The sequence below is a fragment of the Homarus americanus genome, unplaced genomic scaffold (assembly GCF_018991925.1).
Source record: "Homarus americanus isolate GMGI-L3 unplaced genomic scaffold, GMGI_Hamer_2.0 scaffold50564, whole genome shotgun sequence".
NCBI lineage: Eukaryota > Metazoa > Arthropoda > Malacostraca > Decapoda > Nephropidae > Homarus > Homarus americanus.
This window is the reverse complement of record NW_024715014.1, coordinates 1,049,387-1,073,175: the sequence shown is the minus strand read 5'-3', so window position 1 is coordinate 1,073,175 and position 23,789 is coordinate 1,049,387. Positions and strand designations below refer to the sequence as shown.

The following is a 23,789-nucleotide window of genomic DNA, read 5'->3' as shown; positions in this document are numbered from 1 at the left end:
TGGGATTTGTGGATTTTGTTTTCGGGTTGTTTGTCAACCTATGTTCGAGCTGTTCTCTGAAAGCATGAGCTACCGCTGGATCCTCCAGACGTTAAGTGTTAAAACCTCTTCTAGAGACTTGTTACCTTAGCCGTTTTGTGGGGACGTGAAGTCAGAGCTTGGCCCTGACGAGCCGATGATCAATGTCGCAGTGGTCTGAGTCACTTTATAGGATGAGTGAGGAGGTTTTTCAAACATCACCTCCATTACCGAACACGTTCCCAGTACATGTGAGTGTTTACTTTCATCATATACCCACGATCCACGCTATTATTAACAATGCGCATGCTGTCACATGCCGATGCCAAGAAATAGGGGTTTTTGACTTGAAAATAAGATAAATTCTAAGGGTTGGGAAATATAAAAATAAGATAAATTTCAGGATAATGACGTGAGAAAAGGTAATTTTTAGTTTCGGGCATGAAAATGGAGATTATATATTTATGCATTTTCCTCCATTTTCGCCGTTATCCAGTCCATATTGTAGTTCAATAAATATACTTGTCATTGACGTTAAATATTACTAAAAATATATTAGTTGTAGTCTTTATGATCAAAACAGCGAGATTGGAAGGACTGAGGAGCGAGAGGGTGAGAGGAGGCAACGGTGAACCAATAGTTTTGTTGATGTAACTTATTTAGTGTGAGTCAACAACTAAGGTCTTTGAGCGTGTATTCTTATGTCGTAAATTAACTAGTCACTTAGCATTAAAGATTAAGAAAAATAAATTAATTGTAAGTTAAAAAGAAAGTTATTGAAGCGACTGTGGACCTAAAGAATTGAACGTCAGATATGATAAACTCAGTCACTTGATAAATTGTGTGAATAGTTTCCTAAATTTCGCAAGAACAGTGACAAGAAACTTCAAACTGGCGGAAAAAGTCTTACATGAAAGTGGAGAAGTGAACAGTAGCGAAATTCTCACTGACGCATTTGCCGAATTTTGTTCTTATAAGACGATATTATTATTATTATTTGATTTTTATTATTTTCACCGTGTTTTATTTATCTTAGGTTAATGTTATATACGAAGTAGATGACCGTATGCAGAATCCTGTAAAAACACGCCTTTAGAAGCTTTCGAGACATCATACATATAACTTAAATTAACGTACACTGCACCACACTATCGTACCTCAACACCGTACTCAAATACCGAGGTCGTATACAAGAGAAATGAGAGAGTAGGTAAATTTGATGACGGAGAGATAAATCAGAGAGAAATAAAAGAGGAAATGAAGGGGGGTAACCATGAGAAGAGGTATGACGTAGCGAGGGTTTGGTGAGTCATGTCTTGGCGTTTGTGAAGGAAGTTGTTACTGTGAATGTCTCGTCACTGGAGAGGAGCAGAGAGGACGTGGATGAGAGCAAAGGAGAGAGGGAGAGGAGGGTAGAAACTGGGGAGGAGAAGGAAGGGAGGGAAGAAGGAGAGTGGGAGGAAGAAATGGAAGGATGGGAAGAGGAGAGGAAGACAAAGAAAAGTTGTTCAAGTATATGAAAGAAAAATGAGACGAAAAAAGCGAGAGAAGAAGAGAGAAGGAGAAATGGATAAAGAAAGGCAGAAAAATAGGCGCGCACACACACACACACACACACACACACACACGCGCGCGCGCGCGCGCCGTAAGACAAATACAAACAAATAAACTCAAGATTCAGGCGACCAAATGTTGACGAGTAGAGGTGAACCAAGATGGCGGACCCTGTTATTATGTGGCTATTTCCTCCAGCCTGCCTGACTCCCTCGTCCTCTACCTACCTGTACCTCCTCCTCCGTACCTTCACTATCTCCTTCCTTGAAGAACCAGACAATGTGATGTAGTCGTGGCCAGAATTAGGCTAGGATACAGACACATCTGGCAAGTTAGTAACGCTGTACCCATACCGGAACACTCAGCATGTAAACTTTGTGATAAACCTTTAAAGCATACACTTGAACACTATATTACTGATTGTTACACTGTCAAAGACTTCAGGCCACCTGACTTATTGTATCATGAACTTTGTAATTAGTAATTATTATATTGAATCAGGAGTACTTGAGGATATTCTTGCTGTTTATCCCAAATTTGCTAGCCCACACTGATTAGTCTTCAATTAGAATATGACGTCCAATGTATATGAACCTCTGTCCTGCGTGGCAGTGAGAAGTGACACCGCCCTCAGTGTCAAGACCTGACTGAATTTCTCAGAATAGGCAAACTGTACTCCAAGCTTTGTCAATAAATTTGTTAAACTAAAAAAATCTTGCCTGCCTTCTCCTCCTCCTCTCTCTCTCTCTCTCTTTCTTTGCCCAATGACTCCTTTCAACTCCTCCTCATCTTCTTCTTTTTCTTTCACAATAATTTTTCTTCTTCCTCCTCCACTATCAAATTACTTTCTTTCTCAACCTTATTCCTCTTACTTCGTTCCTTCTCTATCCACTTTTCTTAAATTCTCTCTTCCTCCTCTTCATCCATCCCCCCCTACACAACAACTACCTTCCTCCTCCGTTCTCGCCCTCCCTCCTTCCCCATTTTTCCCCCTCTCTCTCTGTTCTGTTCCTCCCCCCTCACTCCACTCTCTTTCCATTCCCTCCCTCCTCTCTACTCCCTCCCACCTCCATTCTATCCCTCTCTCCTCCCTCCCTCCCAGTCACCATCATGGATTCTCAGAGTGACGCTGGAACTAACCAAGACACCTCACCACAGCTCTCAGAAGGTGGGCGAACGATCCATTCCCTCCTTCACTAAGTGTGTCAGTGAGGGCGAGGTGTATGAATTCGCCAGGGGCTCTTTATCGCTCGTGTTGGTGTTTGTTGTTATGACTGAGGACTTGAATCACGCCTTTTATTGATCCCGGGGTTGGTTAGGTTAGGTGTGGCTGTGTAAAGGCAGTCAGGTATCGCTTGTCTATATCACACACTATCTAGAGTTGATGCCGAGTGATAATATTTCTTCATGTTTCGTGGTGACGGTGAGGGAAGTGGAGGGTTCTGGAGTGTGACGGTGGTGGGTGACGTTCTAGAATTGGACCACGTTACGGTGAGTTCTGGTGACGGGAGGGAGGGGGGAAAGGTGGGAGGTTGATGGTGAAGGGAACGAGGGAATTGGGGAAGGGAGGGAGGGTGGTGGTGACGGGGAGGGAGTGAAGGAAGGAGGGCGGGTGGGAGGGAGGGACGGAGGGAGGTAGGGAGAGGTCTGTAGTAGAGGTGACCTTGACTAAACCTGAAGTAGGAAAACAATGCAGCAGCTGCCGCGATTTAGCTGTTGTTTTTGTTTGATAACGAATTAGACATAAACATTCTTGCACGGGATGATTATGTTAAGGTCTTCAAGTCTAGTTCAAACTTACCCATTTAACAAACTATGCAAAATTAGTGTCAGCTTTTACCAATAAGTACAAAAATGATTCTCAATGAAATTATTCTAAAATATATCTGAATTAATATACGTAGTGTGATTATGTATTTATTTAAAAGCATTGGGGAATAAAGTTCAGTTGTGTGTTAACGTCCTAAGGAGGTGACTTCAATACTTGTTCCGTAGTAATCTGAGTGACGAATTTAAATATATCTTTCTTTCTTTTCCTTTACTGTATTCATATAATTTCTCTTATTATTCTTTATACACTCCTGTGATATTTTGTAACGCTATTGAACACCCACGTCTTCATCTTCAGTAAATATTCATGTTAAAGTAAATAATTGTAAGTGTAATTGTGTTGTTTTTCAGTTTGATATTTTGACATAACTCTAAAACTAATTAATTTATCTTCTACGATATAAAGAAATAATCAATATTTTTAATGTGAAAAAAAAATGTCGAAATTAAGGAAACCTCGGCAGCCATTGTCTGTTTACTTCGCGTGTTGAGGTATTGAGTCGCGCATGTGGGTCCGTCACGGAGACTTGTGGTTCTCGTGATCACCCGTAATGTTATTTTTTTTTATATACTGTATGTTATCTTGCAGTAGTGTCGTTGGAGAGCTTAACAATGTTGGTAGATAATTTGCCTTTGAAGTGAGTGAATAGTAATAAGCGGTTATTTCGAGATTAACTTTGATGAAATGAAATACTTTGTATTATGCATGGTAGCGAATGTATGATTGCTTTTCCCCATGGGCTGTTAATTCTCTCTATCTCTCATGGCCACAGGAAGCCTATTTCTCATGGCCACAAGAAGCCTATCTCTCATGGCCACAGGAAGCCTATCTCTCATGGCCACAAGAAGCCTATCTGTGGCTGAAGCCCTCCTCATTTGAAGCCTATTTGTGTACAGGGCTTATCTCTGCATGTACAAGGCTTTATCTCTCATGGCCACAGGAAGTCTAGTAGTTGAACAGTCAAAAAACAGATAGACAAGGCTATCCAATGCGCTTATTTCCGTTTTCTGTTTATCTTACTTCGAGTTTTTATTCCACATAGAAAACGACTAGAGAGAGTTGATAGCTCTTTTTTTTTCTTTTATCCCTGCACGGGTTGTTGGTGAACGGAGAAATAGCTTAGTCATGCGCTTCACACTGAATAGCGCCACTTAAAATGGACCAAGCATGACACCATCAGCATAGAACCTTGTGAACAGCCTTATGACACACACACCTTCATGTTGTTACCCTGATTTTATGTTTACATGTGTTTTGGGGTTTTGTATTTTGTGATTGTATATCCATTGTACTGTATAAATATGTATATAGTGAATTTTACTTTGTATAATTCTGTATGGTGGTTTATTTTGTTGGTCTGCATTACTTTGTATCTCTCGCAAGGCGTTAAATGAACAGTATCACACCGCGTTGTGTAAGATCTTGCGGTTTGACCTACAAGATGATGATGATGATGATGATGATGATGATGATGATGATGTCGCCACAGCTATACTGTATAGTTAGTCTGAGCTAACGCTAACAAGCACTGGTCGGTTACTTCACTATTGCAGCTTTCCTCTGGGGATGTGTGTGTCTGTCGACCTCCCCCACACAATAGACTCGTCCAGGCCAGGGTTTTCCCATAGTACCTGGAGTAAGTGATCCGACCTACCCAGAACCCAAGTGAATGTTGACTCTCTCAAGGACTGTCTCAACCTGGTCAAAAGTAAGACCTGATTAGACTTCTAAGTGATTTGACCTCTATGTGACAGACCTCCGTGTGATTTGACCTCCATGTGATTTAACCTCCATGTGACCTGACCTTTGGGAAATGTCCAGGTAATCAATCCTGAAAAGAAAAAAGATATATAATCTTCAAGACATACAGACAACAAGAATACAGAATATCAACATGATACATTTCAGTGCTCTTTGCCATGCAGAGTCTGTTGCAACATACAGGATCTCTTTACCGTCATGCATATCTCCTCCCTCAGGCGATATGGGAATGAATACAGATATTGTAGGAACACGCGAGATTGTTGGATAAAAGGCCTTTGTTGTGTGCCTTCAAGTTCAGTCAAAGTCACACACACACACACACGGGGGAAAATACAGTACATACACCTACTTAGACCATAACTTAATAATAATAATAATAATAATGTTGGTCCAAATATTCACGCTGATTGTTGAGGTGGTGGTTGTGGTTGTTTAATTGGTAGTGGTGGTGGTTGTGGTTGTTTTTAATTAATTGGTGGATTGCGGTTGTTTAATTGGTAGTGGTGGTGGTTGGTTGTTTTAATTGGTAGTGGTGGTGGTTGTGGTTGTTTAATTGGTAGTGGTGGTGGTTGTGGTTGTTTAATTAGTGGTGGTTGTAGTTGTTTAATTGGTAGTGGTGGTGGTTGTGGTTGTTTAATTGGTGGTGGTTGCGGTTGTTTAATTGGTAGTGGTGGTGGTTGTGGTTGTTTAATTGGTAGTGGTGGTGGTGTTTAATTAGTTGGTTTAGTTGTTGGTGGTGGTTGTATTGTTTAATTGGTAGTGGTGGTGGTTGTGGTTGTTTAATTGGTAGTGGTGGTGGTTGTGGTTGTTTAATTGGTAGTGGCGGTGGTTGTGGTTGTTTAATTGGTGGTGGTTGTGGTTGTTTAATTGGTAGTGGTGGTGGTTGTGGTTGTTTAATTGGTAGTGGTGGTGGTTGTGGTTGTTTAATTGTAGTGGTGGTGGTTGTGGTTGTTTAATTGGTAGTGGTGGTGGATTTGTGGTTGTTTAATTGGTAGTGGTGGTGGTTGTGGTTGTTTAATTGGTAGTGGTGGTGGTTGTGGTTGTTTAATTGGTGGTAGTGGTGGTGGTTGTGGTTGTTAATTGGTGGTGGTTGCGGTTGTTTAATTAGTAGTGGTGGTGGTTGTGGTTGTTTAATTGGTAGTGGTGGTGGTTGTGGTTGTTTAATTGGTGGTGGTTGCGGTTGTTTAATTGGTAGTGGTGGTGGTTGTGGTTGTTTAATTGGTAGTGGTGGTGGTTGTGGTTGTTTAATTATGGTGGGTTGTTTAATTGGTATGGTGGTGGTTGTGGTTGGTAGTGGTGGTGGTTGTGGTTGTTTAATTGGTAGTGGTGGTGGTTGTGGTTGTTTTAATTGGTGTGGTGGTGGTGTGGTTTGTTTAATTGGTAGTGGTGGTGGTTGTGGTTGTTTAATTGGTAGTAATTGGTGGTGGTGGTTGTGTAGTGGTGGTTTAAATTGGTAGTGGTGGTGGTTGTGGTTGTTTAATTGGTAGTGAGGTGGTGGTTGTTTGTGTTGTGGTTTAATTGGTAGTGGTGGTGGTTGTGGTTGTTTTAATTAGTAGTGGTGGTGGTTGTGGTTGTTTAATTGTAGTGGTTGGTGTGGTTGTTTAATTGGTAGTGGTGGTGGTTGTGGTTGTTTAATTGGTAGTGGTGGTGGTTGTGGTTGTTTAATTGGTAGTGTGGTGGTTGTGGTTGTTTAATTGGTAGTGGTGGTGGTTGTGGTTGTTTATTTGTGGTGGTGGTTGTGGTTGGTTGGTTGGTTGTGGTTGCTTAATTGGTAGTGGTGGTGGTTGTGGTTGTTTAACTGGTGTGGTTGTGGTGGTGGTGGTTGTGGTTGTTTAATTGGTGAGTGGTGTTGTGAGTGGTGGTGGTTGTGGTTGTTTAATTGGTAGTGGTGGTGGTTGTGGTTGTTTAATTGGTAGTGGTGGTGGTTGTGGTTGTTTAATTGGTAGTGGTGGTGGTTGTGGTTGTTTAATTGGTAGTGGTGGTGGTTGTGGTTGTTTTAATTGGTGTGGTGGGTGGTTGTGGTTGTTGGTGGTTGTTTAATTGGTGAGTGGTGGTGGTGGTTGTGGTTGTTTAATTAGTGTGGTGGTGGTTGTGGTTGTTTAATTGGTAGTGGTGGTGGTTGTGGTTGTTTAATTGGTAGTGGTGGTGGTTGTGGTTGTTTTAATTGGTAGTGGTGGTGGTTGTGGTTGTTTAATGGTAGTGGTTGCGTTGTTTAATTGTAGTGTTGGTTGTGGTTGTTTAATTGGTAGTGGTTGGTGGTTGTGGTTGTTTAATTGGTAGTGGTGGTGGTTGTGGTTGTTTAATTGGTAGTGGTGGTGGTTGTGGTTGTTTAATTGGTAGTGGTGGTGGTTGTGGTTGTTTAATTGGTAGTGGTGGTGGTTGTAGAGTAATCGTGGTTGTATTATTATTATTATTATTATTATTATTTTAACCACCAATAATTTAATGCACAGGAAAATTTAGCTATAACATAACCTAACCTTTCGTGTAACTGTTGACGTTAGTATGACCCTGATATAATCGTGTCTGGTATACAGTTTCCTAAAGGTCTCCACGTCATAACCTCCTACTCTCTCTCTCCTCTATGACTGCTACTTTGTTACTTATCCAAATTTTCCTACTCTCCAAATATTAATTTTCTTCTTTTATTTTATTTTTATTATCGATATCATCTAGCGTACATTATGACGTCACGGTTTGTTTACTTATCATCTCGCGTACATTATGACGTCAAGGTTTGTTTACTTTTCAACCTGTGGGCAGAAGGGGATATAGATAAAGTTCTTATAATATCCGAGCAGGATAGGACTCGGAGCAACGGATTTAAGTTGGATAAGTTTAGGTTTAGGAGGGAGATAGGAAGGAACTGGTTCACAAATAGGGTGGTGGACGAGTGGAACAAGCTTAGCAACTTTGTAGTAAGTGCTGGAACGCTGGAAAGTTTCAAAAGGAGGCTAGATAGATTCATGGATGATAGAGTGTGGTAGTAACTCTCGACAGGAGCTGCCATGCACAGGCCAACCGGCCTATTGCAGACTCCTTATTCTCTTATGTTCTTATCATGGATAGTCCGCGGCATCATATTATCTAGGTGAGTGCAAACAGTAAAACCTCTATTTAACGGACGATATGTAGATGAAAGTCCGTTACATCGAAGGTCCGTTAGATGTGAAACCCCCCTAACACGGACTATATGGAGAGAAAAGTCCGTTATATAAAGGTTTCACAGTAAAAGAAAAAAATCCCACTTCCATTGTATAGACACACTCTTGTAGGCGTCCTGAGATCTGAATAGAGGCTTTCGATGAGGTTATGGCGTACTGACCTGAAAGAACTGTCAATTAAGGCCAGTCTGGGGTCGCCACTGCTTGCTTCAGTCGCATAGGGCTCAGATAACATACACTCAATGCTAAGTTTCCTCTATATTTCTGTTTTTTTGATTGCTTAATCCACGAATCATTATAAACAAGGGAAGTGACCCATAATGATAATAATAATAATAATAATAATAATAATAATACGACGGAGATGTACCATTACTGTGACACGGAAAGAGAGAGGACGCTTGGTTAATGTACAGTATATTTTTACCGCGAAGTGAAAGTAAAGATTCTCTCCTCTCTCTCTCTCATCACCCCACCAACTCACCAATCCAGTTGATTTCCTGATTTACAAGGATGAGTTAATTTATAGCTAATATTTTTCTTCTTCAGTCGTCAGTAATCCGAAAATAAACTTAAACATTACATTTCTGAAGAGTGAAATAAAGACAAAAGTTCCACCCTCTCCCATTTTTTACAGTACTTGTAATATGATAATAGAGAGGCTACTGGACTGTGCTTGATTTTCCTGGGATTAAAAAAATTATCAGCTCGCAAGAGGACCAATGTTTGGATAATACCACGAAAGGCAATAGTTCAAGCACTGTTTATGATACCGACATCAACATCATTTCCTGAGACAATGCGGAGAAGGAAGAACAATATCCTTGGGTTTTAATAATTATTTTTCCAGCGCAATGGACTACTTAGGGTATGCTTGTCGATGCAGTGCATAAATACATAAAAACAGAACCGCAATACGTTCTTTTGTTTGTGAATGACGTAGTTATGACGTCAGAGTCCTCCACCTTCCTATACCTAGAGGCTCAATGAAGCGCTACAAAAGGGGGGGGGGGGGCGTGTTTGAACGTTAACCAAAACGATAAACCATAAACCACAGCCACAAACACGCTATGAGAGGATATTTACTGACTTAGTTTAATGGTTGTTTACCGCTGGGTGGCCTTGTGAAGAGACTAACTGACTGGGTTCACCATTATTAGTATCATCAACAAGGAAGGCCTTAGGACAATGGTGGTCAAAGTCTAACCTGATTGGCCCATGGCACGTAAAGGGGCGGAGCTTCACACCGTCACCAGAAGGCCAATTTTTTAGGTATATTTTTTTTTCCGCAGGCAATACACGGTTTGATGATTGACATTTCAACTTTCCTTCGGGCAGTGTATAGTTGCCGAATTACATGACTCTGCAATTGTGTTTTATGTTTTCCTGCGAGCGAAATGAACGAAATACTATACAGAGCAGCAAAAATAAATTTAGTCTGTCATTAAGAGTTGCAGAAAGACGTGATGTGCCTGTGTGTGTATATGTGCATCCATGTGTGTATGTGTATGTACTGTGTATATGTGCCTCCGTATGTACTGTGTGTATGTCTGTGTGTGTACTGTATAGTAAAACAAAAGAAAGATACATTTACAAGAAACCTTAAAAATATATTCCCTTCATAAATTGTTTAACATCAAACGGATAATATATACAGTATAATCTCAGTAATGGACCAGAATTATAGAGGTATAATGTTCGTGAAGTCTAAAATCGCCTCAGTGTACAAGTGCGACAGGTAACCTTGATGGACAATGAAGGTTAAAACTACTCCATTGTTTATAAGGTAACAACAACAGCCAGACACGATCCTTCATACATACTGAACATACATGCATATATATATTTTTTTTTTATTCACCTTCGCGTGAATTTGTTTAAGGTGTAGAAGCTGTCGCCATCACAACAACCACACCCTGAGTTAACGGGATGCATGACCCAGTGTCAAGGAGTAGTCCGAGATGACCGGACAACTCGCTAACTGCACTGGCTAACCATTACCTCGGAACACGATCCGCAAATCGATTAACATCCAGGTCTCCAATTACTGCTGGGTAGACAGAGGCAAATGGCGTAAAGAAACTTGCCCATAGTTTCACCCTGCCCGGGGATCAAACTCGGGTCCCCTCTCTTGCGAGTCGAGAATGCTGACCATTACACCACAGGTCGCCGTACATACATACAAACTGTATTATAACTTTTCTTTATGAGAAAAATAGTAAAGATGAGAGGTGGTAGTGGCGGTAATGATGGTGGTAGCAATGTTGGTGATAGTGATGATGATAATGGTGATTGTAATGGGGTGGTAGTGGTGGTGATAATGATGGTGGTGGTGGTGATAATGATGGTGGTGGTGGTACTAGTGATACTAGTGAGGTGGTGGTGACAATGATATTAATGATACTGATGGCAATAGTGATGGTAGTGGTGATAGTAGTGAGGTGGTGATGGTGATAGTAGAGATGGTGATAGCGGTGGTAGTGACGGTGTACCTGCACACGCATACTTATTGAAGTGAATGTGTTCGTGGAGTCAATGATCTCTCTCTCCCTCTCTCTCATTGTCTTCATTTTCTTTCAATCTCTCTCTTTTTATTTCCCAGCTCTAAGGTTCAGCATGTGTCACAATTGGAGACTGGGAGATACTGTATCTCCCAGTCTCCTGACCCACCATCTCCAAGCAGGAGGAGATCCTTTGTCTCTACCCCTCACCCTCCACCCCTCATCAACACTCACCCTCCCCCCCCCCAGGCAAAGCAGGTTCATTTATTCTGCATTACCGAGACAAAAGGGCATAAGGAACATCTTTGTGACGAAGCTTGAAGTATCAGGTTTGGTTAGGTTGATTCAGCAGGAAATTCTATACAGGATTAAACTAGAAATTATAATTTAATTGTTTTTTAGCTGACCGTAATTAGTCTAAATGGCTTACCTGTAGATTTGGGGTGAAGTTAATTAGTCTAAATGGCTTACCTGTAGATTTGGGGTGAAGTTAATTAGTCTAAATGGCTTACCTGTAGTGTTTTTTAAGGGGTTATAGTTATAGCCATCAGAAATGCTATATAGTTAAATTGCAACTCTTTGGTAGACTCTCTCTCTCTCTCGTTATATCGCCTATATCATTTATTCTCTCTCTCTCTCTCTCTCTCTCTCTCTGTCTCTTGTCCACACCTTAAGGTCAGGTAGCCTGTTTGGTCTATCCAATTTGAACTGCTAAAAAAAACAACTCGTTTTCAATTCTAGGAACTGAAGGTAGTACATGTGTGTGTGTGTGTGTGTGTGTGTGTGTGTGTGTGTGTGTGTGTGTGTGTGTGTGTGTGTGTTGCTGGTCAAGTTTGTAATTACTGCTGGGTAGACATACGTGTATATCTCCCTCTTTCTTCTTCCCTATCTCTCCTCCCCACACACAGGCGGTCATGAATGATTAAGTTGAACTCATGTATAGCATTCAAAACCAGTCTCCCCCCTTCACCCCTGGCGGAGACGTAGGAGGGAAGAAGGGAGTGAGGGAATAGAAGGAGGAAGGGAGGGAGGGAGGGAAAGGGAGAAGGAAGAGAGATAGGGATGGATCTAACGATATACTCTCCCCTTCTCCCTCCCTTAACAGGAAATGGGGGGAGGTCAAGTTTCCCATTCCCCCCACTGCATAATCGACTCGGTCATCTGCTACGTCATATTACTCTCTCTCTGTGTACCTTGTATGTGTGTGTGTCCGTGTGTTTGTGTGTGTATGGTCCATGTCTGTGTGTGTGTGTGTCCGTGTTTGAGTGTGTACGTCTGTGTTTGTACGTCCGTGTTTATGTGTGTGCGTCCATGTTTGTGTGTGTGTACGTCCATGCTTGTGTGTGTGTACCTGGTGTGAGTGTACGTCCGTGTTTGTGTGTGTGTGTGTACGTCCGTATTTGCGTGTCTGCAGTTGTGTGTGTCTATGTTTGTGCGTCCGTGTTTGTGTGTGTCCGTGGATGTATAACAGTTCAGGAATCATCTTATACGCTGTGTGTTATGTTCCCTGACTGTCACGACGCTCAGCTGCCATGAACAATAAATGACAGAACTACAATAAATGAAAAAAAACCAAATGAAGTGATCGTCTTTTGTTTCTTTTCTACCCTAAACTACCATTTTGGTCAATATACTCATTTTAAAACGTTTAAGATAGTAAAGATGTTAAAATTCGCCTTTTTAAACAATTATATAAACTATTTTGACTCTAACTGATATAAAAAATTCCAATGTTTATTATATACACAATGGAAAATGATCAAATTATAGATATAGCTAAAGTTTGGCAATAGGTGTGATGACGGAGGCGACTACAGTATATGAACCCGCGCGAGGCTGATGCTCGGTTAGTTGGCTGCTGAATTTTGACGCAGGAGGAGCAACACGACTCACAAGAGGAACAATGTCTTTGTAAGTCGATTTAGTTTCTTCGTAAAAATAATATTGACCTTTTGTGAATAAATTTATTATTTGAGTATGAGGACTTAACCCCTTGAGTACATACTTAACCCCTTGAATACAGACGTAACCCCTTGAGTACATAGACTTAACCCTTTGACTACATATATTTAACATACTCAACACTTTCAGTACATACCCAACCCCTTGAGTACATAGATTAACCCCTTGAGTATACAGACTCAACCCTTTCAGTACAGATTTAACCCCTTGAATATACAGTACAGACTTACCCCTTTTACTGTGATCATTTAACCCTTTGAGTATTATTATTTAACCCCTTGAGTACATTGAATTAACCCTTCATTGTACTCAAAGGGGTGTCATCGTACTCAGAGACACCACAGGTGACGAAACATACTTACTCTTAACTTAAATCAACTTAACCTGTACCTAACTTAATTAAATCTAATCTAGAAAAGAGCCGTTCAGTACGGCTTTGTTCCTCCTAGGGAAGAAATACGTTGTTTACTGCGGCTTTGTTCATCCAAGAAAAAGAAACTGTTCACTATGGCTCTGTTCCTCCTAGGGAAGAAATACGTTATTCACTATGGCACTGTTCGTTCTAAAAAGGAGATCCTGTGTGCCGACCTCGCAAGAGGAAAGGTCACGGCAGTTTTAGCTCCCGTGGATTAACTATCAGTGCAACGGCTAGTGCAATGGTTAGTGAAGGTCAAGGAAGAAAACTTGAAATTAAAGGAAGTGACTGTGAGAATGAAGGAGGAAGAAAGGAGACAAGGAGAGTCTGACGAAAACACAGGCCAATGGAAGGTTGTGAGGAGAGGAACGACCAAACTGGTGGTGAAGAAAGACACGGAAACGAATACAACTAAGTGTACTAACTTTTTTTTGTCCGTTAGCAGACGAATTGGACGAGAACATAGTCAAGGACGGGTGACACGAATGGTACGACAACCTTAATTGTTGGCGATTCCCAGGTACGGTACCTGGATAAAGCCTTTTGTGTCAAAAATAGAAATAGGATGCGAGTGTGTTTGCCAGGGGCTGGGGTGGGGGATATAGTTGACAGGATGAACAATATCTTGTCTGGTAATGGGAACAAACCCATTATCTGCCTCAGTGCAGGAGGCAGTGATATTGGTCGGTGTAGGAGCGAGGAGCTCCTTGATAAGTTCAAGGCAGTTATAGAATGTATTAGGATGAAGGGAGGGATCCCTATCACATGTGGTGCCTTGCCTAGAAGAGTTGGCAACGAATGGTTGTCAAGGGCAGTTGGTGTCAACAGCCTTCTTGACAGATATTGTAAGTCAATATCAGTCCCATTCATTGACAACTTTTAAGGCAGAAGGGACCTTTATGCTAGGGATGGGGTAGCAACCCTGGATGGCTCTCTCAAGAGGGCATTTCAAAAGATGTTGAAGTCTTCAAACTGCAAGGGGAGCATTTGAGCACGGGGATCGAGGAGACAGCAGTGGGCGTGGGTAAGCAGAGTGAAAGGTTACAGACAACTAATGTTAGGAATGGTGATGAAGGTAAATTGGGCAGGGAGTTAAAACCTAAACACGACAAAGAGAGGACTCAGATCATGACTAACTTAAATGTCTACTCCACAATCAGTAGAAGTATGAGAAATAAAATGGATGAAATCAGGGCGTTGGTATGTACCTAAACAATCGATATAATAGCATTCACCGAAACATGGATAAACCTACTAGACTCACGTGAGTTACCTGTTGAATACCAAATCAGGGCTACAAATTATTCCATACTAATAGGCTGATTGGGAAAGGAGGCGGAGTAGTAATCTATGTCAGGGATAATCTGAAGTGTGTAATCAATAGGGAAATAAAAAACTGAATTGAATACAGAAACAATTTGGGTAGAATTAACTGATGGGAGGAAAAAATTAATCATAGGGAAACTCGGAATCAGAGGATTTTCTTGAAACAGTTCAGGGCTGTTTACTAAGTTATCATATAGCCAAACCCAACCGAGGTAATAATATACGAGATTTAGTTCTGTCAAACAGAGAAAACCTCAATAGTAATGTCGAAGTAGGGAACGAACTAGCTACCAGCGATTTAAAGTAGAACTTAATGTCAGTCGCAAGGAAAATTCCATTAAAATCCCAGATTTCAAAAGGGCAAACTTTGATAGGTTGAAAAGGGAGCTGAGAGAAGGGGTATTACGTTTGGGGGTGAATTACATGACTCACGTAAGGTGACCTCACACAATGTTTTTTTTTTTTTTTTTTTTTTTTGCGGGAATTAGCCCACCCAGGCACAGGTCACTGACCCACATCGGGGCCTGGGGGGGCGAAAACGTAATAATAATAATAATAATAATAATAATAATAATAATAATAATAATAATAATAATAATAATAATATAATAATAATAATAATAATAATAATAATAATAATAACAATAATAATAATAACAATAATAATAAAGAACCACAAAGAAATACAAAATGAAAAAAAAAATCATTAGTGAGGAACAATATATGTATGTTGTGTTGTCAATAGTAAGAGAAACAATTGAGACCCTGCAATTGTGTGTAAATGAGGCAGAAAGTCAGATCAGCAACCTGGGACTTGGTCACAATTTTCGTGATGCCATATGGCAGCAGGGTTTACCATAGACAACACATTATGCTTCCAATATTTTCCCAGGCAGTAGTACCTCCCTGTTTGGTAGCTGCCTAATACCTACTACCCACAGAGGGCGACCTCACTTTACCTGGTGACCTGACAGCGATAACCTCACAAAATATGACGGTTGAGGATGACCAGATCACGAGATCTGAGGTCGAGGACTTCCATAACAATTTAAATAAAGAGTTACTTAATGCACAAAGGCAGAATATACCTTACAGAAAACTCAGATGAAAAAACAATGTCCCCAAATAGATAAATAATTAATTAAAGAATATAATTGTACAAAGGAAGGCTATAGGTAGGAGAAAAATCGTAGTAAATTTACCCACGAGATTATTTTAAAGTATTGGCCAGTAGGGTTAAGACCGAGATAAGAAAAGCAAAGAGGAATAATGAACTGAAGGTAGCAAGGGAGGCGAAGCCAAACCCCAAGGGATTCTTCCAAATGTATGAAACTAAAACACGAGACAAGATTGGACCAATACAGTCAGATACTGGCGAGCTAAAGGATAACAACGGAACAATGAGCAATAATCTGAACAGATATTTTTCAACAGTTTTCACAACCCGAAAATTTTAACATGATACCCGAGGCACCGACTATATACAGAGATAGTGAAGAAAATAGATTAAGTGAGATAGTAGTGACTAGTAACGATGTTAATAAACAAATAGACAAACTAAAGTCTCATAAGTTGACAGGATGAACAATTTGTTTAGCATGTCATTAAAAACGGGAGTCCTACCAAAATCCTGGAGGATAGCGAATGAGATACTGATTTTCAAGAAGGAAGATAGATCACTATCCTCTAACTACCTTCCAATGAGTTTAACATCAATTGTAGGCAAATTACTGGAAGCAATAATTTCAAATTCTATTTGAAATCACCTGGAGAAGCACAAGTTGATCAATGATTCCCAACATGGTTTCACGAGTGGGCATTCATGTCCGACAAATCTATTAACATTCTCTCTTAACTGTTTTCGAATCAGTAGATGATGGACATGATTATGAAGTGACATACCTCGACTTTAGCAAAGCCATCAACAGAGGCCCCCCACGAAAGACTAATACGAAAATTGAGGCTCATGGAATGTGAGGAGATATTCCAAAATGGATTAAGGCGTGGTTACACGACAGGGAATCACGAGTTAGAATTAACGGCACTAAATTTAGTCGAGTACCCGAAGGCTCAGTACTTGGACCATTACTATTTATTATATACATAAATTACAGATAAAAGTGTCGACAGTAACATAAGTAAATTTGCTGACGACACTAAAATTGGTGTGTAATTAAATCTGACGAGGACTCCGCAAAACTACAGGAAGATCTAAACAAATGTTTCGAATGGTCTGAATAATGGCCGATGAAATTTAATGTGGACAAATGTAAAGTTCTTAGTCCAGGAGATGCAAACAGAGAAACCAGATATCAGATGAACAACATTATTCTAGAGAAAGCCGACTGTGAAAAAGACTTAAGAGTAATGACAAGTAGGAATCTTAAACCAAGTCAACAATGTGTATTTGCTGAAAACAAGGCTAACACAGTACTTGGGTTCATACAAAGGAGTGTTAGTTACAAGACTAGCGAGGTTATCCTGAAATTATATCTTGTGCTTGAAACCTCACTTGGATTACGTAGTTCAGTTCTGGTCACCGGACCACAGAATGGATATAGAATCCCTAGAAAGAATTAAGAGAATGACAAGCGTAATTCCGGGCATTAGGAACCTTGAGTACAGAGACAGGTTAACTCTAAATTTGAACTTGGGTTAAAGCATCTGAATTTGCACTCCGTCGAGACGTAGATTGAGGAGCGATGTGATCAAAGTATATAAATGGAAGTCAGAGTTAAACAATGGTACTCAAACTATCCAACCAGGAGCGAACTCGTAGCAATGGTTTTAAATTAGACAAATTTATATTTAGGCGCGAGATAGCAAACATTGGTTTGGAAATAAAGAGTAATGGATGAGTGGAACAATTTACCAAGCATCATCATTAACTCGAATACGCTGAATAGCTTCAAATATAGTTGGATGGATATATGAGTGATAGGGGTTGGGTGTAAACGGGACTGCCCAGTATGGGCCAATAGGCCCGATACAGCTTGCTCTATTCTTATGTTCTCTGTTCATCCTGAGAATGAAATACATTGTTCACAGTGGATTTGTTCATCCTGGGAAACAATACATTGTTCACTGTGGCCTTGTTCATCTTGAGAAAGAAATACCAATAATTGTTCGTTTCTCGCTCATTCCCCTTTTTTGATGAAAATTGTTTTTCTGGTGTATTTTGGTGTTTTAGTCAAATATGACCTTCATTTCTTTTGTAAATGAGCTATATTTTATCTAGAAAATCGACCTAACTTTACCTGACTTAACTTCCTACCCGGGACCCCCCCCCTCCCCCGTAATATTAAACAAAGTACTTACTTTAATATCTGGTAGTATTGAAAGCAACTTTGGTGAAGCGTAATGGTGTAATTTTACGTTGTTTGTGGTCATGAGAATACCGTAAGCTCCGACCAAGCGAGTCAGTTGTAAACAAAGCAGACAACACTCACCGACTACAGCAGATACCTAAGGTTTGAGGGTAAATATATTAAAAACTAAATATTTGCACAATAAATGTTACTCCTAGTTGTCGATTCGAAATTTAATAAAAACTACAGTAACACAGAATAGGAATAACACCAGAATAGGAAAGGGATGAAAGACGGATATTAACCCTAATACCAAAACCTGACCGCATTTCTAAGTTACCGGAGGCCGGCTGAGTGTTTAACTATTATTATTATATTACCTTCGTTAATGAACTTGCCATACGCCCGAAAGCGCATAAAATGAGTCATACATTAGCAATAAAAAACTCCCACCAAAGACCACCAGTCAGTCCGCCAAGAAAGGCAAGCAGTGAGCTAACGCAACCCTAAAATACTACTTGGCATATTGACCCACAACAGTGGTCTAATGAGGTGACAGGCAACGTGTACAGTATATAAGGTGTACTCTGAGTACGCATTGTGTGTGTTAACTTCGTACTCTACTTCAGAAAGACCACCACTATGGGGCAAAGGTCAAACTTAATTTAAATTGTGATAACCTTTCTGGGTCGGGTTAGTTTCACGAATCTCTCTCTCCCTTGGATGACCTGACCGATGATGGCTACTAACTTTGCACTGTATCTCCTCCCCCCCAGGTTAACAGTGTGTGCAGTGGTGCTGATTTCGGTGCTTTCAGTCCAGGGATGGCCGGGTGGAGCCCCAAGTAACATCTGCTTTGAGGGTTACGTGCCCAACCACGGGAACACCGTTGGAATTACAAACAACAATTACAAGATAGAAATAAAAAGACTTACAAATAATAATTTTGGAGGTGAGTTGGTGTGGTAGTGTAGTGGTGTGGTGGTGTAGTGGTGTGGTAGTGTAGTGGTGTGGTGGTGTAGTGGTGTGGTAGTGTAGTGGTGTGGTGGTGTAGTGGTGTGGGGGTAGTGTAGTGGTGTGGGTGTAGTGGTGTGGTGGTGTGGTGTGTAGTGGTGTGGTGTGTAGTGGTGTGGTGGTGTAGTGGTGTGGTGTGTGGTGTGGTAGTGTAGTGGTGTGGTAGTGGTGTGGTGTGTGTGTGTAGTGGTGTGTGTAGTGGTGTGGTGTAGTAGTGTGTGTAGTGGTGTGGTGTGGTGTGTGTAGTGGTGTGGTGTGTAGTGTGGTGTAGTGGTGTGTGTAGTGGTGTGGTAGTGTAGGTGTGGTAGTGTAGTGGTGTGGTAGTGTAGTGGTGTGGTAGTGTAGTGGTGTGGTGGTGGAGTCGTAGTGTAGTGGTGTGGTAGTGTAGTGGTGTGGTAGTGTAGTGGTGTGGTAGTGTAGTGGTAGTGTAGTGGTGTGGTAGTGTAGTGGTGTGGTGGTGGAGTCGTAGTGTAGTGGTGTGGTAGTGTAGTGGTGTGTTGGTGGTGTGGTAGTTTAGTAGTGTGGTGGTGGAGTCGTAGTGTAGTGGTGTGGTGGTGTAGTGTGTGTGGTGTGTGGTAGTGTGTGTAGTGGTGTGGTGGTGTGTGGTGTGGTAGTGCAGTGGTGTGGTAGTGTGTGGTGTGGTAGTGTACTGTGTGGTGTGTAGTGGTGTGTGTGGTGTGTGGTGTGTGTGGTGTGTGTGTGTAGTGTGTGTGTGTGTAGTGGTGTGGTAGTAGTGGTGTGGTAGTGTAGTGTGGTGTGGTGTAGTGGTGTGTGTAGTGGTGTTGTGTGTAGTGGTGTGGTAGTGTAGTGGCGTGGTGTGTAGTGGCGTGTGTAGTGGCGTGTAGTGTGTGGTGTGGGTAGTGTAGTGTGTGGTAGTGTAGTGGTGTGTGGTGGTCTCTGTACACACATACACGCATAACGTCTCCTGTACACACACATACACACTATTAATCGCTTCCTGTACACACACATACACACTATTAACTCCCCTGCACACACACATGGCGTCATCTGGTTAACGTCTCCTGGGTACTGCACACACACACATACACACTATTAACGTCTCCTGTACACACACATACACACTATTAACGTCTCCAGTACACACACATACACACTATTAACGTCTCCAGTACACACACATACACACTATTAATGTCTCCTGTACACACACATACACACTATTAACGTCTCCTATACACACACATACACACTATTAACGTCTCCTGTACACACACACATACACACTATTAACGCCCCTGCACACACACATACACACTATTAACGTCTCCTGTACACACACATACACACTATTAACGTCTCCTGTACACACACACACACACACTATTAATGTCTCCAGTATACACACATACACACTATTAACGTCTCCTGTACACACACATACACACTATTAATGTCTCCAGTACACACATACACACTATTAACGTCTCCTGTACACACACATACACACTATTAACGTCTCCTGTACACACTATTAACGTTCCCATACACACAACTTTATTGTGTCACCTTTAAACACGACAAATGACCTGCCAATAATTATCATCTTGTCTCTCCCACAGTTGAACTAAGTCATCCTACCAACTCGCTCTTTAGAGGGTTTCTTATCTACCCTGTTGACATTACTGAAACCCCTATTGGGGGCGGCGAGTTTACCAACCTCGACACCAACACCAAAAATTTTTCTTGCAATGGGGTGAGTTGTGTGACCTATTTGAGTAACAAAATCTTTACTGACCTCAAGATAATGACCTCGTTTCATCTTATTATTATCTCTGTGACCTGCAATGACCTGCAATGACCTCTCCTACAGGTCAGCCTAATCACCCACACAAACAATTCGTTGAAGCAGACGGTCTTGGCTGAATACAAAACCACCACCACTGAACCAGCTGGCTTCAAGTAAGCAAAGTATCTTTCTCTCAGTTGAAAGTGACTAAAGCTGGTGAAAGTGACAAGTAGAGTTTGTTTACACCTGGTGACTGAGCATAATGGTTTGTTTACAGTGCCACTAAGCTGTTTATTGTTTTCCTTACAGAGCCGTGGTGGTGATAACCGACCACGAGGACTATTACATTCTCTCATCCCTAAATCAATAAATACAGCAGGAATGGATCCCTAAATACAGCAGGAATGGATCCCTAAATACAGCAGGAATGGATCCCTAAATACAGCAAGAATGGATCCCTAAATACAGCAGGAATGGATCCCTAAATACAGCAGGAATGGATCCCTAAATACAGCAGGAATGGATCCCTAAATACAGCAGGAATGGATCCCTAAATACAGCAAGAATGGATCCCTAAATACAGCAGGAATGGATCCCTAAATACAGCAAGAATGGATCCCTAAATACAGCAGGAATGGATCCCTAAATACAGCATGGATCCCTAAATACAGCGGAATGGATCCTAAATACAGCCCTAAATACCCTAAATACAGGAATGGATCCCTAAATACAGCATGATCCTAAACACAACAAGGATGGATCCCTAAATACAGCAGGAATGGATCCCTAAATACAGCAAGAATGGATCCCTAAATACAGCAAGAATGGATCCCTAAATACAGCAGGAATGGGAATGGATCCCTAAATACAGCAAGAATGGATCCCTAAATACAGCAAGGATGGATCCCTAAATACAGCAAGGATGGATCCCTAAATACAGCAAGAATGGATCCCTAAATACAGCAAGGATGGATCCCTAAATACAGCAAGATGGATCCCTAAATACAGCAAGGATGGATCCCTAAATACAGCAAGGATGGATCCCTAAATACAGCAAGGATGGATCCCTAAATACAGCAAGAATGGATCCCTAAATACAGCAAGAATGGATCCCTAAATACAGCAAGAATGGATCCCTAAATACAACAAGGATGATGGATCCCTAAATACAGCAAGAATGGATCCCTAAATACAGCAAGAATGGATCCCTAAATACAGCAAGGATGGATCCCTAAATACAGCAAGGATGGATCCCTAAATACAACAAGGATGTATCCCTAAATACAGCAAGGATGGATCCCTAAATACAGCAAGAATGGATCCCTAAATACAGCAAGAATGGATCCCTAAATACAGCAAGGATGGATCCCTAAATACAGCAAGGATGGATCCCTAAATACAGCAAGAATGGATCCCTAAATACAACAAGGATGTATCCCTAAATACAAAAAGAATGGATCCCTAATACAACAGTGGATCCCTAATACAACAATGGATCCCCAAATACAACACAAAATGTCTACCAACGCAGATAAAATAGATAATTTAATGTTTTATTATCTTGTATATGGTAGAGACGCATAGTTTACTATTTTATAATCATTTCATTGTTTTCTTTTGAGGTAAGTTTGTCAGTTTGTTGAGGATCTGCCACAGCTCTTCGGAGAATTGATTTTACTACGCATAGAAGAAAAACACTAGAGTTCTGTATTATGTAATGCTGCGATATCAAATTTCAAAATGATCGCAGGGATTAATTTTTTAGATTTTGTCTTTGTCCTATACTTTTTAAGGTACATCACAAATGAACAGTTGAGTCTAGTGTCAATTATAAATATACAAATCTTATGCTGATCATTGAGAGTCCTCCTGAAATGCGATAAACATCTAAACCAACATTGTCCACTCTTTAGAGAAATTTGACCTTTCTATAACTGTAAATTTGGGTTCTTTTATGATTTCTTTTACGTTTTCATCTTGCATATACAAATTCACTCATTCAATACTTTACTATCAAAATGCTGTTTATATACATGGGATGTATGTTTAGCTTGTTTTCGTTGTTTAGGATGAGATCTTGTTATTGTTATTATGTGACTTGTAGTAAAAAAAATACACAAAGTTTTTTCAGTTTGTACCAATATATAGTGTAGTTCGTTGTATCATTATATGTAGTGCTGTTCCTTGGATTATACCACATCTACAGTGTACAGTAGTTCATTGCACCACTTTATGTAGTATAGTTTATTGTACCACTACAGTGTTACTTATTGTACCATCATATGCAGATCTGAATAAAATTTTAGAAATCTTACGTTTCTATTACTTAATTCTCAAAAGCACATAAAAATGTACAAGATATGTTCCCCACTAAAGATGTTGAGAATTAATATTGAGCAAAAATGGCTTCTAATGGGTTCTGAGAATCTAACCTTGATTTAATTATGATCTTCGCTCAACACCAATTAGGAGACAAAAAAGATAAATCGAGATTCTCCCTGAACTTGATACTCTCTCTGAACACTACACTGTCTATGTACATTGTTTTTATAATTACTCTATGCACTTGTACACATACTGCTTATGTCTTCAGTGCATAAGTACATACACACTCGAAGTGCTGTAAGCTAATTCAAAATAAAGACTTGACCAATACTAGTACAGCTACAGATACATTCTGGAGCCAATACATGATCACTACTTGCCAACGTGTGTAACAGAGATCCAGTACAGTATAGTCTGCATTTACACGGTCAATTGAACCCGTGGAGGCCCGCGTAAAACGAGAAACACGTAAATGAAATGACAGAACATATGGGATTAATTGAAATAGAGACTGGGCCGACCCCCAAACTCCACTTTTTCCGACACAATACGTACGTTGTAGTAAAAATAACATCTTAATTTTATGATGGTATGCACACACAATTAATAATTAAGAGAAATAGCAATAATATTATGTTTTTTAACACTTACGTTAGTAGAAAAGCTGAGTCGGCACACGTGGATGGCGGCTGGTTCCGAAGCAGAGGGCAGATTAGTTGCCCTCTGGTGAATCACTTTCACTACTCGCAGAGGTTTGCAGGGCCTCCCAGACAAATCTCTCAAAGTCCATATCCTCACTGTCAATATCACTATCACTGACTTGGGCTGGTTGTGGTGGGTTGCGGGCGAGGAACTCC

General features: G+C 40.7%; 1 protein-coding gene across 2 annotated transcripts; it reads left to right on the top strand.

Annotated features, from left to right (window-relative positions):
• Positions 1 to 12,614: 12,614 nt before the first annotated feature.
• Positions 12,615 to 22,036, top strand: LOC121880071. 2 transcript variants are annotated; one of them, XM_042387090.1, is made up of 6 exons: positions 12,615 to 12,743; positions 18,620 to 18,795; positions 20,441 to 20,574; positions 20,692 to 20,780; positions 20,917 to 20,977; positions 21,519 to 22,036. In XM_042387090.1, exons 1-5 carry the CDS (start codon positions 12,736 to 12,738, stop codon positions 20,975 to 20,977), a joined length of 468 nt encoding a protein of 155 aa, XP_042243024.1. In that variant the 5' UTR covers positions 12,615 to 12,735; the 3' UTR covers positions 21,519 to 22,036. The 2 variants fall into 2 exon arrangements, with proteins under 2 accessions (XP_042243024.1, XP_042243016.1); XM_042387082.1 differs by lacking the exon at positions 21,519 to 22,036 and having other exon boundaries at positions 20,917 to 21,261.
• Positions 22,037 to 23,789: the final 1,753 nt, after the last annotated feature.

Excerpts from the sequence above, each read along its gene's own strand:
- LOC121880071 (XM_042387090.1), top strand. Across the intron at positions 18,796-20,440 it reads TACAAATAATAATTTTGGAG|TTGAACTAAGTCATCCTACC; the intron begins GTGAGTTGGTGT and ends TCTCTCCCACAG. Across the intron at positions 20,781-20,916 it reads ACTGAACCAGCTGGCTTCAA|AGCCGTGGTGGTGATAACCG; the intron begins GTAAGCAAAGTA and ends TTTTCCTTACAG.